The sequence below is a fragment of the Alligator mississippiensis genome, chromosome 12 (genome assembly GCF_030867095.1).
Source record: "Alligator mississippiensis isolate rAllMis1 chromosome 12, rAllMis1, whole genome shotgun sequence".
NCBI classification, from domain to species: Eukaryota; Metazoa; Chordata; order Crocodylia; family Alligatoridae; genus Alligator; species Alligator mississippiensis.
The window spans coordinates 53,074,335-53,091,704 of record NC_081835.1 but is presented as its reverse complement, the minus strand read 5'-3'; the positions used below and the strand labels follow the sequence as shown (position 1 = coordinate 53,091,704).

General features: G+C 45.6%; 1 protein-coding gene across 2 annotated transcripts in view; it reads left to right on the top strand.

The window, feature by feature from the left end:
* The window catches only part of WHRN (whirlin), a 104,435-nt gene that overhangs the window by 31,945 nt on the left and 55,120 nt on the right, over window positions 1–17,370 (top strand). For both annotated transcript variants that reach the window (XM_059715556.1, XM_059715557.1), the window contains exon 3: window positions 14,585–14,710. In XM_059715556.1, the coding sequence (XP_059571539.1) occupies window positions 14,585–14,710 (126 nt within the window). The remainder of the gene's footprint in view (window positions 1–14,584; window positions 14,711–17,370) is intronic.

Below are 17,370 nucleotides of genomic sequence, written 5' to 3'. Positions count from 1 at the left end.
TGCCCCAGACCATGAGCCTGAACCTGGAAGGTTTTGAGCACTCATAACTCTCAGTGATTTCCATGAGAGCTGCTAGCTCATGACGGCATGCTCCAGGAAAAAGTCCCAGAGCACACCATGTGTCTAACTTTAGTATGGCCATTAAAAGTACAGATATCCTGCTTATAAATGTCACATAAATGCAATACATCCTTGATTAATTCTACACAGCTGGCCAGAGGTGACAGAAGCCTGAGGGGCTGTTTAAAGTCTAGCCAGCTTTAACATCCAAGGAAAGGGTCAGGAAACTTCTATTTTCTAATAGGTCCACATGCCTTGGAATATATAAGTACAGACATTTGGCAGGCATCTGAAAGAGAATAACAGTGCAGGGATATAAACTCAGCCCTAGAGCTGGGATCCAAAATAATGCAAAGCCAAAGTTGGTTGGAGGGAGGGGGTAGCAGTGAATATAGTAGCAATGGTACTGTAGTTAATGTGACATTTCCAGATTTTGCAAGGTTAAAATCAAGGTCAGAGCAGACGGCTTGCACCTGTCAGGCAGTAGAAATGTTCCCATCCAGCTTTCCTCCCTGGTGCTGCTGCTCTGCGTGCCTGAAAAGATGTTTGTAGCATAGTTTAACAAGTTCACTCATCTGTAGGCGAGAGCATTCATTATAAAAAGGCTTGAAATGGAAACTGCTGCTGTTGGTGCATGTTAGAGCAGTGTAACCAATCTGTCTGAGCAGAGGCAAAGGTATGTATATGTATGTATGTACGTAGCGAGTAGGAAGAGATAAATGAGAGAGGCGATGGCATCAAAGGTGTGGAGAATAAAGCTATGGTGACAGAATGCCTGTGCCTATGCTGCACGATTAACCTGGGTGATTGACACCTGGGTCAGTACCCCAGTGCATAGCCCTACTTCCAGCACGGCATCTTGCTATTCCTACAACACATGCATGTGCCTGTGGACATGTCTCTTTGTTTTCCCTGATTACATTCTCAGAGTCTTTCCAAGGCAGTTGTGTGAACTGTGGGATAACTCGTCTGTGCCTCTGCACAGGACACTGGAGAAGTGTCAGCCCTTGGGGACTTCTACCTGTGTCCTCACTGGAAAGTGAGCAGCTTCTAGCCTGAGCTAATATGGAATCTGCCCTCTACGCTATATTGCCCAATTATATCAGGAAGCACAAGTGTTTAAAACTCCTCCAAAACTAGATCCACAGTCTTTGTTTGGGAGGATCATGTGAAGGACCAGGTGAAGTGTGCAGTGTAGACATGCCTAGTGGGGCTGTACAAAGCTTCAGGTGATGCTTCAATTCAGAGGAGATTCGGCCTGATTCGATAGCTGAATCTCCAAATCTGAATTGAATCAGGGGACCAATTTAAAGGTCTGAATCGATTCAAGGCTCTCTGAATCTTCAGAAAAGATTCGAAGAGCTTTGATGATTCAGGCAGTCCCCGGTGGCTGCAGCAGGGAGCTGCAGCCAACTCCAAGCTGCTATGTACTAGAGGCAGAGGAGGGGGAAGGGGACCATGGGAGGATCCCTGCCAGCCCCCCCCCCCCCCCCCGACCTGTCCAGCTCCCCCAGCCCCCACCCCCCCCCATGGCTGCCCTCGCCCACCCCAGCTCGGTACTTTAAAAAAAGCCCTGGTGCTCTCTGGGTGCTGCCAGGCAGGGGAGCAATCCCCGCTGCCCCCCACTGCCCCACACTGCATGGGGAGCTCTGCCACGAGCCCTCAACCCCCCCCCCCCCCTACCCCCACAGGTGCCCCGCCTGGGCCAGCTCCGGCGCTTTCAGAAAAAAAAACCCAAGAAAAGCCCCAGGACTCACTGCTCCTGCAGCAGCCTCAAGGATTATGGGGCTTGTGTAGAGCCCCCCACGTGGTGTGGGGCAGTGCAGGGCAGCAGGGATCACCTCCTGCCAGCAGGAGCAGTGAGTCTGGGGTTTTCTCTCTCTTTTTTTTTTTTTTTTAAGGGCCAGAGCTGGCCTGGGTGGGGCACCCATGGGAGGGCTGGGGGAGCAAGGGGGTGGTTGGGAAGCCCGTGGCAGAGCCCCCTATGCAGTGTGGGGCAGTGGGGATCGCCCCCTGCCTGGCAGCACCCGCTAAGTCGAGGCTTTTTTTCCCCCCAAGTGCTGGGAGCTGGAGCAGGCTGGGCAACCATTGCCGGGCTGGGAGAGCAGGCAGGGGATGGGCCTGGCCTGGCTGATTCAGAGAATCGGATTCAGCCGAATCAAATTGGGACAGTGATTCGAATTGGCTGAATTCAAATCCAAAGCGAATACTAGCCACTTCGCACAGGCCTAATGCCTAGTGGTGTCTGAGCAGCAAGACATGTCTGAGGCATGATGTCAGGGGAGAGAAGGGGAAGATTATGTGGGTCCGACATGTCTCATGGGCTCTCCTTCCTTCCAGTGGGAACCATGCCCTTTTTGGAAATCTGGCCTGATATAACTGTCTGTGGCCTGTCTCTGGTAAGGCCTGGCTAGGCTGAATTATGAAATTGTTTCCTTGGGATTGTTTTATCTCCCACATTGAGTGTCACAGGTGTCCAGATTTGATTACTACCTTCAAGTCCTGTCAGATTGAGTCAGAGGGCATTTAGCCATTGATGACATGTTGCCAACATCTCATGTGGAAAGAAACGTGGCCCCAGCACTTAAATTAAGCCTCGCCCACCTCTTCCCTGTAGACGGGCAGCCCCTGATGAGAGGATGTTTGTAGTAATGGGAAAGAGGGGTTAAGCATTGTGTGAAGTGTAGCCTTGACATCCTCTCTCTTCAGAAATGTTGCAGTTGATTGCATTATGAGGGAGTCTGCCCAGGAGGTAACCAGCCAGAGCAGCTCTCTCAGACTCCATCTTCACATGGCTAGCAAACAAATAACCCCGACCTCCCCGTCTAGCCTGGTAGCCCCGCAGTCACACCCATTCTCTTGTAAGTGAGAGACTTAATTTGATTTGGGGCTTTGGAAAGGCCTGTTTGAGCTTGTAATACACAATAAAATAGGACATAAAAATGCACATTAACAGGATAATGCTCAGATTAATGTTGTCATTATTCAATGGAAACCAAGTGTGACGATTAATCTGCCAGCTGTGAAAGGGAAGATTCTGGGCAGGTTGAGGAGAGAAGCCACAAAGCTGAGACAAGCCCCTTAACTATATTCCTACATGGCTCAGTTTATGTTCTTGGACAAGAGAACCACCACATGAGTCATAAAGAGGGGTCACTTCCCTGCTCCCTCTTGCCCACACCTGCAAGAACATCACCTATCATCAACTACTGGCGCCCTCACTCTTAGAGAGGTGGTTTGGGCCAGCCCACAGGGCACCCACTTATGGAGCCATATTTATCTAAGTAAGGTGTTGAAAGGGAACCCCACTGATGTAGTATCCATGGTCTTTAAAGTGTGTATCCCCCCATATACCTGTGAGATAAGGTACTATTACAGATGAGGAACAAAGATAGAGACTAAAGTCCAGATTCTCAAATATCTCTAGGCACCTCCTTCCCACTGAAACTGGTGGAATTGAGTGCTTCAAAACCTTCGAGGATCAAATGGCTTGTCTGGGATCACACAGGAAGTCTGTTACATAGTACAAAATTGAAACCAGGCTTCACAAGTTCCTGTGCTCGGCCTTTATGAACGAACCATCTGTTCAGCGTTACATTTTCAGCTCTGCCGTAACCTGGCCACGTTCTGCCCTTCCTATCTCTTGTCTATCTACGCTTCAAGTAATTTGGGGTAAAGGCTCTGTCTTGCCTTGTAAAAGGGCCCTGATTTCTGTTGGCAGCTTCCAGGCCTTACCCATATAAATAATACTAATAAAAATATCCTCTGAGCCTTTTGTCCAAGACCTCCTTCCACCTAGTGTACAGCCAATGATCCTAGTGCCAAATGTCAGCCTTCCTCTCTTTTATTAGCAAAGTGAAAGCCTGAATTCAGTAAGAGTTTTGCTGTTGACTTTAGTGGCAGCAGATTGTGAGTCACAGACAGCAAAAGAGTCATTGTGTAGGCAAGCTCCAAAACACGGAAAATAGACCACAGTAGCTATTCGTTACTCGCTCCCTGTGCGGATATTCTTATTATGCACTGAGTGCCTTTTGAGTCTATTTTGGAGGAGATTAAGCTAAACGGCAAAAAGGCACACTTAGTGCAGCATAAAAATATCCATGTGAGGCTAAGGCAGAATTGCTACATCCTGAATTTACACTCTATCTTATTTTGCAATTGCTTTCCTGTGTAGGCAAGCCATTATTTCCTTAGTGGATTATGATGAATTTTCTCTCTGCTGGGTTGCTGAAAATCTTCCTTATTAAAGTACCATCTTTTAGAGGAATAAGGAATACCATCTTGACTTGTACAGAATAGATTGCATTGACAACACTACGGACCTGAGCTAACAAAGCACTTAAGCACATGCTTAAGTCTCACTGGCATGGATATGGCTTAAGCATGTGCATATACTTAAGTGCTTTGCTAAATGAAGATGGGTTTAAACACAGGCTTCCCTGAATAAGGGTCTTACAACTAGTAAACACAGCTGCTAATTAGACCTGGTAGGATGATTTTTTTTTGTAGGAAATGTCAACCCTTCACTTAAAACCCAAAAAAACAGTCTTGGGGAGGATGTCTGTTTTCATCAACAGAAAGTCTAATGTATTAGGCTGAAAACTGTTTAAAACAAACAAAAAAGAAACATTTTTCCAATGAAAATGTTAACATTTGGAAGAAAATAAACATTGTCAATCAAAGATTCCTTCCCATCAAAAACCCAGCTTTCCATGCCAGTGTTTTGACCAAGTCCCCAACACCACTACCTGCAGATGTGTCACTACTAGAACCATTTAACATGACCAAATTTTGCTTTGGATAATTGTTTACAACATTTCAGTTCCTCCTCTCGCCTATTCTCTGATCTGATTTTGTCCACACAGTGGTTGTATACATTCAAGTTTAAATCAGATAAAAACTGCACGAGCCTGGCTGTCCATTTGCTTATGCTGGTATATCTCAATAATAACCATGTTTAAAGGATATGTCCACATTGCAGTCACTCCTTTGGCTACTGTTCAAGCAGACAGACCTGAGCTAGCTTTAAACTAGTTAGTTCGGGTAGTGCTAGAAGTATAACCACAGCATCAAAGAGCTTAGCTTGGTCTGCAAAATCCAATCAAGAAGCTTGATAAATACTTGGCCAGATAGCTCCCTGTTGCTGTAACTACGCTGTGATCAGCACCCGAGCTAGTTAGATACCCCAGCTGCGGCCATAGCCAAAGTCCATAGAGTTACCCTCCTGTATGAGAAAACGGGGCCTTGTGAAGCTTTTTAACCTTTTTTATTATATTTTAGCAGTAATGTCACAGAGATAACATCAGCAATATGAACCTTTAAAATGAGGTACCTACTGACGTGGAGAATTGAACTTCTCCAAAGTAATTCCTATTTAAAACCACTTTTCTAACACAAATTGAATCCACCAAGAGATAATTGCATAAACCACCACTCACAGGCATCGGGCCAGGATTTATTCCTTATATTGGTGTTTTGATTTTCTCAAACTTCTCTGGGGCAGGGGGAAGAGAAGTTTCAGTAGGAAGCTAGTCCTGGTTCCAGGAACACTTTACACACACTTAACTTTATGCAAATGAGTAGCCTTGGTGAATTCAGTGTTGTTACTTGTGTGTGAAGCTCAGACTGTTTGGGAGCCTGTATCTGTGTTTAGTTGCAACAGTAGCAGCACCCTTCAGAAAGATCCTATGTACATGTACATTGAGCTGTTCAGCTTTCTAGCCACAGTTTATAGTTAACAGCAGAACTAGTTAAAAATGGAGGGACTCCTTCTGATGAAATTTGCACTTTATTTCCTTCATGTGTCAAAAATGTAATGAAAAAAAATGAGCAAGTCAGTTTAGCTCATTGGCAATATTTTACTCTTGTCAGGTCGCAAGGTGCAGAATTTAAGCTTCAGCAATGGTTACCACTATGCGAGTCTCTCTGTTATGACAATGATGCATGTCATTCTGATACACCCCCTTCCACATCTAAACCTGTCCTAGACACAAAGATGAAAAGAATATAGTCTTTAAAAAAATCTATCCTGAACAGAATTTTAACCTTCAAAAGCAACGGTAGTAACTCCATGAAGTCCAACTAAGAACAACTTTTCATCACTGTTGATTTCATATAAGTGATGCTCAGATCCAGTGGTGATGTGTGTTCATAAAAAAATAAAACCCTTGAAAATAGGGCTCATTCAACCCAAAAGAGCCTCTTATGCAAACTATGCAAGCAGAATTAAAATGAGGTCAGATGCAAATAATTTGAGAAAAGATTCTTCTCCCTTTCACGTTCCCTTGTTTCAGCGGTGAGCCCGAAACTGTGCTGCTAAGGCCTTTGAGATCCCAGGTGCACAGGGCATGCTGGGGCTGGAAGAGGGAGAAGGGGTGTCTGCTGGGGAGGTTTTGCACTGCTTTGGATTGCCAAGTAGTTTTAGGGAGGGAAACTCTGGGGCTACTCTAACCTCTTCTGTGCTTCTTTGGACCTGTGGAGGAGTACAGTTGAATTATAGCCATCTTTCCTCCCTATCCCATATAATTAAAGAGCAAAATTATGTTGACTTCAGCAACACAGGGCCAAGCCATAGGAGCTGAGAAGTTCCAGCAATAAAAATCACTCTGCACCTGGTCCAGCGAAGTCTGTATTTCTTCCTTTGTTTAGCCAGGTAGAGTCAAGCTATCTTCATATCCAACTCCCAGAACATTTCTGGGCCTCAGTCCTTTCTGCCTAATTGGTCCCTCATCTTGTAAGAAGTTGATTCTCTCCTTTTATATATGGTTTTGTTTCTTGGCTATAGCCTGGAGCAGCAGTTTGTCAATAAGTGAAGTGCTCTAAAAGTGATTGTTTCCTGTTGTCCCAAGGCTGCCAGATGAAGGTCTTTTTGGCAGTCTAAATTTTTATGTAAATTGAGACTTCTTCAGGGTTTATCTTGAGAGCTGTAGGTATTAGTTGATTAAGAAATGCAGTTAAGTCCTCACTAACCTGGCCTTTTGGGACTGCCAGCAGCTATGTATTTTTAAGAAACACTTGGGTTGTTACCCAGCATTTCAGGCTCCTACTGTGTGGGAGGACTTCATATTCTTTAGCTACTAATGTCCTCAGTTGGTTTACTTTCGCTGGTTGATCCTTAACTCCCTGATTCAGCGAGGTACTTCAGCCCAGGAAAGAGGTTTCACAGTGACTTACTTCACAATGTAAAGTTATGGGTTTGTTTCATTTTGTTCTACGTTGTATTTTTCCCAAAGTTGGAGAAGTTCTGGAAAGTTTGACTGCAGATAGGGGGAAATATAATGGAGGAAATCTCTAAATGTCATTTGTTTTACTGCATTCAGCAGCAAAAAAGGAGAAAGGGGAAAGAAGGGAAAATATTAACATCCATCCAACATTTGGATTATTTTTCAGTTTTAGAAAACCAAAGGGAAACACGTTTCTTAACCCAGGTTTTCTTTGTTCCCCTCCCCCGCAGCAGCATTTTCCAACCAAAATTTATTTGGGATACAACTCTGTTTTGGAGAGAGGGAAAAATTGATTGCAGCATTTTGGCCAGCTGTCCTGTCCAACATAAAGCTTGGAGGGCCTCTTATAAGTCCTTCCTGACTATGCAATATAGTAATTGTCTTTTGGACATTAAACACCTTAATGCAGTGAAGGCCTTAAGCCAATACCGTTCAGATTTTTGAAGGGATAGATAAGGAGGAGACCTAGCCGCTGCCAGCTAATCTCTTCCAGGTGTCACCATCCAGCTTTCAGACTTGCTGGCTTTCCATGGAATGCAGCCAGCATATATAACATTGGATGTAGTACTAGGAAGTTATTCTTTTTCATTTAGCCTGATAAGATTAACGGCATCCATACTACATGGGTGAAGCCAGCTTAGCAGCCCTCTCAGCTCTAGACAGCAGTAATAAAGAGGGAGCAGTAAGTGAGGAAGGACAGACCTAGAGTGGACTGCAAGCATCACATCTCACAGAACTCAGTATATTATCTGACTGGCTGCTGGCAGGCTCTGTAGAAACGTGTCCAGGTGGTGCAGGGGCATTATTAGCAAGACTGCAAGCCAGTTGTGAAACCAGCTCAGAGTTTCTCTTGGATCCATCTTATAAGATGCAGAGCGTTATACGTAGTGGCCGTTTGGAATTTCTCCCATTCTGCTGCAGTTCTTCCAAGGTAGCAACTGACAGTCCTTTCTCCCGGGTCTCTCAGAAAGTTGCGGGGAACGGAAGAGTGGGAGGGAGAGCAGATGAAGGCAGGATCTTCAAGGAGTCAGGTACATCCCAGAGCTGGGAGCAAAATGAGTGTCTAAACCCATGGACATTTTCACAACTTAAAAAATGTTTCTTGTCCTGAATCAGGCCAAGAAGTTGAAAGTTCAAACATTTGTAAAAACCAGGAATGGAAAAAAATGTCGCTTTGGGTCAGTCATAATGGGTGACTATAATGGGTCAAGTCATAATGGGTGCCTATAATGGGTGCTTGTTTGCATTCTAATTAGAACGTGTCAGAGCAAACTCAATCTAGTTTGCTCCATGTTTTAATTAGAGCCTTCCAGCGTTGCTTCGCCATCATGTATATTAAGCCCCCATGCATTTTAAAATAGCTCCAGGGGTGCTTTATCTAAACATCTGCTTTCGATAAAGCACTCTGCAGCCATTTTGAAACATGCGGGGGCTTAATACACATGACGGTGAGCTGTTTGAATTAGAGCAGCAGTCCAGGAACCACTCTAATTAAAATGCCCCCCACCCCATCCCCATGCATCTACATAAGCAGCCCATGTTTTGTCTTGATCCCTTTGAAATGTTTCATTTTGATTTTAACCACCTCCAAGTTTTAATTCTTGTCCCTCCACTTAGCTTAAATATGGAACCAAAAAGCTCTCTTGAACAAGAAAACTAGGTCTTTTTTTAAAATATCAGAGGTAAACAATGTGAGGCCAGTCGAATTCTGAACATCTACACGGGGGTTTACTACAGAGTAACTATTACATTTTACATTCACAGCATTGCTAATAACTTACAAAGTGCATAAACCTGGCTTGAGATCAGTCAGTGCCTGTAGGTTGTTTGCTTGCTGTAAGCTGCTCTGAGCCTTTCAGATACTGTTAAAATATAAATCTAAAAATAAATAAATAAATAAATTTGGATTTTTTTTTTTCCCCCCTGAGTGTCTTCATGTATGCAAGTCCTTACAGTGGAAGAACTGGGCAAACAGTAAGGACTGGTCATATTGGAGGCTGTTGGAAATCAAGTTGAGAGTTGTACAATCTACAGAATCACGTTCAGAAACTAGAGTCTCTGCCTAAGTCGGGGGGGAAAAAAACATGGCAGCTAATTTTGGCTCAATACTCTTAACTGTCAGGTGCAAGGTACTGAAATCTGTCTGTAGGTTGGGCATGAGTTATTTCTCAGCAAGATGGATAGTCTGGGGCATTATTATTAATTAGTGGCAATAACACATGCCTAGCAGCAGTGGGATCATGGAGTCCTTCCTTGTTTTTGAACAAGCAATAAAATTAAGGCCCAGATCTACACTTTTTTTCTACTTTGTATTTTTTCCAAAGTTGGAGAAGTTTGGATAACTTGAGTGGAAATAGGAGCCGGGAAACAGTTCAATGGAGGCAACTTTAAACATCATTTGATTACACTCAGCAGCAGAAAGGACATTAGGAAGAACTTCACAGTTCGAGTGGCCAAGGTCTGGAACGGGCTCCCAAGGGAGGTGGTGCTCTCCCCTACCCTGGGGGTCTTCAAGAGGAGGTTAGATAAGCATCTAGCTGGGGTCATCTAGACCCAGCACTCTTTCCTGCCTATACAGGGGGTCGGACTCGATGATCTATTGAGGTCCCTTCCGACCCTAGCATCTATGAATGTATGAAAAGGATAAAGGGAAGAAAGAAGGAAAAATATAAAAATCCCTTCAGGCAAAGGAAAGGAGTGCAGTAACCACAGAGCTGTTTCAGAAAGAAAAGTGCTGTTACCATCACTACCACCACTTCCCTTTCCTCTGGCTGGGGTCTAAAGGGCTGCTGCCACTTTTGGTGTGGAGCCCAGTCAGGTAGATGAGCTCTGAAAACAGCTGAGGCAAAAGAGTGACTAGTTTGTGGACCTTGATGTGGTTTAGGTGAACAACAGGGCTGCCCAGCCCTGTTAAGCCAGTTTCTGGGCACACATAGAAGCAGAAATGTAGGCACCTGTAAAACTTTAATATCAATAACTGAGGCATCTCTAGACACAATCTTCAGGTGTACAGTTTTGGACTGAGATGCCCAAATTCTACTTTAGATATCTAAAACTCATTGGGGACCTGACTGCCAGCAGGTATGCAGCTTAGGGACAGAAGGCCTGGAGGTAGCACAACGCACACATTAGGGGCTCACAGGGTTTAGCATGCTGGGTGCAAATTTGGTGCTGAGCACTTCTGACAAATTCTTATTGTCTATGGGAATGTGACCATGTCATTGGCTGGGCCCCTTGATATCAATGAGTGCTTTGCTTAAATGGAGCCTGCAGGATGGTTCTCAAAGAAAAGACCTGATTTTCCTCTCTTCCTACTCGGTATTGCTTTTCTTTGTAAAATAGTTACAGTGAACTCCATGATGGAGTAGCAGCACCAGGTATCTGCTGCTGCTGTTAGGAATGGCAGTTCACCCTGGATTTGTGAGTATATTCTCTAGTTCTCCTTACTACTGGGTAGGACAGACATTTGTATGGAAGGAAGGAAGGAAGGAAGAAGGAGATTGCTCACTGCATAATTCATCTTGTGCTGTCTGCTTTGAAGCCGCAGACTTTACACATCAGTAACTATTTTACTAGAGCTGGCTTGAGATGTTGCAAGGAGCACTGATCCAAAGGTCAAGGTTTATGTTGTTTCAGAACATCACTATCCTGCCATCCTGTCCTTTCGTTGCGTTGCTCCTTTTCTTTTATTGAATCTTCTGGAAGGAGAGGTCACTTGGAGAACCTTTGTCCTTTGGGGCTGCTGTCTGGCTCCGTGGCTACGTGTTAACATAATGGGAAGGGAAAATGATCATATTGCACAGCCCATATGATAACTTTTAATTAGTCTGTAATCAGTTTAAGTTGTCTGTAATGCTCACAAAAGAACAGGGGGTTGTGGGACAGGGCCCCATCTGGTTCAAAATAGCATGGTCCCATCAAGCTGATGGAACTACAGGGATTTACACCTGCTAAGGATCTGGCCAACAGGAAAACTATTTGGGACCCAGGATTATAGGGATCTCTTCCAAGCTCTGCCACTTACTCTTGGACATGGACAAGCCAATTTGTGGCTTGGCTCTCCCTCCTATAAAGCAGAAATAACAACAAGAATACTTGCCTCACATGGGACTATGGGGCTCAGTTATGGTTTAAGAGCTGTGAGATATTCAGTGATAAGAGGTTACCCTGGCACGAATGTTCAAAGTCTTGACAGCATCGCTTAGTAATAGTATTTGTAACTGGGAAGTAAAAAGAGGCTATTTATTTGACCTTGCTTGCCAGTATGTGGTTGGAGGATTAGTATTGCAATACCACTTAGAAGCACCACCTGAGATCAAGTCCCTGATGTGTTAGGTGCTGTATACTGTGTTAGAGGCAGTACCTGCTCCAAAGAGCTCAGAAACTGAGTAACAAAGAATTGTTCATTCTTTGCTCAGGTTCACAAATGCGGGATTAAAGCACTGAGAGGTGAAATGATGTTCCCAAGGAGGTTGTAGCAGAGGTGGGACTTAACCCCAGATCTTCAGGAGAGTCCTTTCACTACAAAGCCACCATCTTCCTCTTCCTCCCCTTCATCTAGTCCTCCAAAACCAGGTATAGCAGGGGTCAGCAACATTTTTGGACAGAGTGCCAAAACCACCCGCAACCTTGTAAGATGTTGGCATGCCAGGGACTGATAGCAGGGCAGCCACGAGAGGCCCAACCCTTGTAGTGGCAGCTCAGCCCCTGCCCCTTCTCCAAGGTGTGAGTGCCAAGTAAAAGGCCTACGCATGCCAGGGGTTGCTTATCCCTGAGGTATAGCCACCCACTTATCTCTCTGCTTTTTACTTCAGTCCCTTGTCCCAGGATCTAATTGTATGGGTTTATTACCCACTGTAGTCAGCTTTATCTGTACCCAGCCCCGAAATGTTGACATCTTAACCTCTGAGTTTGGGGATTGAGATCAGGTATCCTTGCATCTTGTAAATCCTCCTTTCCCTCATTTGACAAAGCTCTGTTCGGTCACCTCAGAGCTCTTCTTGCAGCTCTCTCAGCTTTTCCTCAGAGCCCTTAAACTGCACAGAGCTTGTTGCAGGTTCAGGGCCTCTGGATTCTGATCTATCCCACATCATTTTCATGGCAAATGCTATCCTGCCTGTGGTACAGCATCAGTGTGTCATGTAAGATGCCTTCTTGAGAGCAGTGAGGAGCTGAGATGCGTTCATGTTCCAGGTAATTTTCCATCTGCTTCTCTTGCTCCATCTGGACATTGTCTTCCTCTGCTTCTGTGGGTGGTGTTAGGATGGAAAGTCCCCTCTGGCACTGCCACAGGACCCTGGGTATATGCATAGCTGCGTGTATCCAACAGGGCCTGGGCATGAGCTGTCACAGGGATGGACAGCTGTCTTAGCAGCTGGTCCCTCCAGGGGAAGTTTAGAAAAGCTGAACAGCTGCTCTCTCTGGGCATTGAAGGACTCTGCTTTGCTTTTCATTGCAGTTCAACCTGTGCCTCCCCACGCTTTATTTTTAGCTGCTGATGCTGGCAGTTTTCTTTAGGTGCCTTGGTACTACAGGACATATGGTTGAATTATTAAGGGAAGAGGAAGAGCAAAGAGTGCAGTGTGGCGGGGGGGGTGTCTAGATTTTTCTCTCCCAGCCACGTTTCTCATCTGGTGTACAACCATAGGCCACTTCAGTTTGTCTCAGCTCCTGACTCAGTAACGGCTCCTTTAATTTGCACCATACATCTTCTATTTCCTTTGGTGATGAATCATCTGCTCCATGCAAGTCTGTCTCCAAATGTCTCCCCTGAACCCCCTGTTGGGCTCCAGTCTGCTTAGCCTTCTCCCAGACTTTCTCTAACTCCTGAGTCAGTCACCCAGACCCTGTGAGATCATTGCACTTCATCCTCCTTATTCAGGGTGCAGACACATGACCCTTTATCATTAGTGTGACTTACTTCTGTTTGCAAATCCATGTAAGTCATGCTGGTGTCCATCTGAAGCACACAGATGACCAAGATGGCTGTCTGCAGTTGGTGCCATTAGGTGTAGGGAGCTGGCCATAGCCTGCTGCACTGAACAAAGTGTTACCTTGGCATGAAATTGGAGCTGCAGAGACATCACCAGTACACAAGTAGACAAGGTTCTTTGGGTAAATATGATATCTTTTTTAAAGCAACTAAATGGTTGGAAAAAAATGTTCTTTGCAAATTTTCGGGCGCAAGCACCCTTCCTTTTGCCTGAAAGCATTGCAAAAAACAATTTTTCTCTCCCTTTGCCAAAAAGCTTGCAAAGAACAATTTTTCCAACTATTTAGTTGGTCTATTCAAAGAATTCACATTTACCCAAGGAACCTTGTCTGCCTATATCCTTATACCAACACAGCTACAACCAGCACCACCAAAACACAAATGTAATTTAAACCAATGTAGGTGCTCCTACTTTCCAAGGGATAACTTTGCCCCCAGACTTGCACAAGTGTAGAGCCATACATCATGTGTTTACTCGGTAGTTGCACAAGTGGAAAGCTGGATTACTCCTGCATTGTGTGCCCACACCCCTGTGGTCTACCCTTAGAAAAGTGTTCTTCCTTAACACAAGATGATGGGCTCTGCTAGGGACTCCTTGTATATCTTTAAAACATTGTATCAATTGAACAAATGTACCCTTTGCTGTTTGCAGGAAAATGTGTTCCTTGGCTACATCATCCCCTTAACTCTGCCCTTTTTTCAGTCCGGCCCCTCACTCACTTTAAAGTGTGGCCACTTGTATTGTGTCCTTACCTGGTGTAGATCATAAGGTAATGATGCTGTACCTGAGGGCCACTTATTCCAAAAGTGGGGGAGAGCCACAACTAATGCTCTGTTTCACTAGGGTAAAGGACTCAGATCCACTCCTCCATCCTGCACATCCTATGGGGCTCCCACAGCCTGCCTGGAAAGCTAGCAATAGGAGCATCTAGGACTCCTCTTCCCTCCTTTGCCTTGCAGCAGACAACCAGCCAGGGAGGTGCAGAGCAGCTGCCCCAGGGAAAGGCGAGCAGCACCCCTGGTTCACACTAGAGCTGGAGGTAACTGAGCAGTGGCTCCACGTGTCTCTTGCCTGCCGCAATGAGGCCAAATCAGACACTTCAGCTTTAAAAATCACAAGGTTTGCATTGTCTGTTCACAGGCAAATACAGGCTGTCTTCTAGCTGTTCTGCAAGAGCCACAATTTAATATCCTCATGGCCACAGGTTGGCCATCACTGGCTTCGGAGATTTGGAACAGGGACAGCACCTCTCTCACACCTGTAAACACTGTATATGTCCATCTAAATGGCAGCTCTCCCTCCCTGCAGGTGAACCTGGTGCTGAATGAAGGGAAATCCCTGGGTCTCATGATCCGAGGGGGAGCAGAATATTCTCTGGGCATTTACATCACTGGCGTGGATAAAGGCTCCGAAGCAGAAAGCACTGGCTTGAAGGTAAGAATGATGCTGGGAATACAGATGATGCTAGGGACCCCCAAGGATTTGGTCGTGCATTGACCTGCAGCATGAGTTCCCATTCCTAAGTCATGTGGCCACAGTCACAAGGCTGGTGCACAGGGTCTCTGGCCAGTTAGCTGCAGAAATGCCCCTTGGGCTATGCCATACTCTTAGTGAAGGATATGCATTGTACGTAGAGGCCAATTCTCATGGGTGGGTCCTTAAAACACTTTGACAGTGCTGCCACATGGGGAAGGAGTGCAGTGCGCACTGAAGTGTGCTCACCCCCTCTGGAGCAGTCTGGGTCTGTCCATGGGCAGCAGTGCCCTGCACATGGCAGCATGTCATCAGCGTAACCTTGTTTTCAGCGGTGATGGAAGTCTCTCTGCCAGGAAAGAGGCTGGAGTTGCTCTCAGCCTACACATCAGAGGCTGCAATCAAAGACAGGTGTCCAGAGGGAAAAGTAAGTGTTTAACCAGTCTCCCACCTCCTGTGCTGTCAGCACAGCAAGTTTTCCATTAAAGCAACTGAGCCTGGTGCCCCCCACCCTCCACCCATGCATCTTTCATGTTATAACTGATGAGAAACCAGTTCTCACTAGTCATTTGGAGCTGGAGCTTTGAACTACTTACCCAAAGTGCTCGCTCAAGGAATCTACATTAGTCACAGCCATGCCAGGAGGCACCAGTGACAGCAGGCCCACCACTCCATCTGCATTAGTTTCCCTCGGCTGCAATTACATTAGCAAGTCAACTCCAGTAGTGATTGGAACCACAGGGGTTAAATTCAAGGCAGACTGATTGTTTCTCCAGGAAGCCTAACTTGATGGGACTTACAGCTACTCCTGCGCCCTTCCCTAACTTGATGCGACTTAGAGCTACTCCTGGGCCCTTCCCTGTCTCCTCCTATCAGGCAGGTTCTCTTACCCTGAGGATCAACTTCTGCTTGAGCTGTAATGTCTTATGTTTGGTGCAGTAACAAATCTTTCTCCAGGGTTGTTTCCTGCCTAGCTGAGTCTCCCTGCTGCCCCAAGCTGGGTGCATGGTTGCTGTTGAGAAAGTATCAGGCAACCCTTCCTTCTTCCATCTAAGAGCCCCTCCCATCTTGTACTCTGTCCTAAGGAAGGTTTGGTAGGGAAGCTGCAGGAGCTTTGCTGCATCTGGAAGACAGGCACTTGGGGCAGATGTGATAAAAGCCTGTCTCAGTCTCAGACAGTGCAATTGCAAAGGAGTTATAAAGGGAAACACTGGACCCTGGGGCATGCCTCCTCCGAGTGTGGCTAGGAACATGTTTAAGAGGCAGGTTTTACACAGTGTAATTTTTTACTCTGTTGTTCAAAATAACCAAGGTGCATTGGCCTTTCTCTAAACAGCTCCTCTACCCAGAATCACACCTCTGAGCTCTTTGCTGTTATTTCAGTGTTTTTGCTGAACAGGGAGTCAGGTTTTTTGGGAGTTAAGTCTCTCAGCCTGTGGTTAAAGCATAGGGATGATGGAAGGGTGAATGCCAAGGAGCTGATGTTGTTCCCTCCAGCCAGACAGTACTGGACTACTGGGCCTCGAGGGACAGTACAGCCTGATCCTACTGCCCCTGGGATGGGCTGATGCACAACTCCCACAACTGTGCTCTAAGGCCAAAGGCTAATCCCACAACCGCGCTCCCTTGGCCCTCTGAAACCACCGTGCTGTAGAGAAAGGATGGACCAACAGTTAGAGCACTAGAGCAAGACATTTTGCTTCAGATCCATGCCTCACCAAGGCTTTATGGGGATACATGCATGAGAGATGGTGATACACTTGGATATTATGCTAATATGAGCTGTATTAGTACTCCAGAGGGAAGGAGAGCTAATCTTCCCCCAGCTTTTCTACTTGCAGCCAGTCCTATAAACCCTTTGTCCCAGAGCTAAACTCTTTTCATTCTGCTCAGCTTCTTATTCTTGGCCTCTGGGATTTTGGGCTTCTCACCTTGAAACTACATTCCCCATGTGCCCGATCTTTGTAAAACAGACAATTAATGAATTAAAGATGTCCCCAGCAGACGTTTACACAAAGTCATAGCAGTGGGCTGCAGAAATTGGGCTGCTGGACTGTTAAGAGGGGGAATGTTATCCTGTTGGTATTAGCCATAGCACAGAGCTGCTTTTTCCTAAGAGAAGCAGAAAACAGAGGCGCTAGGTATGGTTGCCTTCAGCTGTAAAGCAAGTCACTTTTTGATTTGGATGGTTAGTCTACTGAAAGCTAACCTATTTATTCCTGGTGTCTGCTATCCCAGGACTGGGTGTTCTGTCCCCTGCCCTGCCCACAGAAATACCAAAACCCTGAAAGATTAGAGGTAGGAGAAGGAAGCAAACTTACAGTATTTTCCTAAGATTATTTTGTGATCAACATCTCCATGTTGCTCCAAGCCCCCTTGTCACCCTGGTGCCTCTTCCACTGACTAGAGAAAATTGCTGCTTTTCTCAGTCCAGCCAGACATGCTGATGAGCCCAGCACCGCTGATGGGATGCTGAGGACAAGAGAAAGACATATGGGGAAAAGTAATAGCAAGCACATCAAGAATACAACCTTCTGTTATTGGCCTCTCTCCTTCCTATTACCATTTATAATATATAGCATCATCTCTGCACTGATTATCTCATCTCCGTGGCAAAAAAA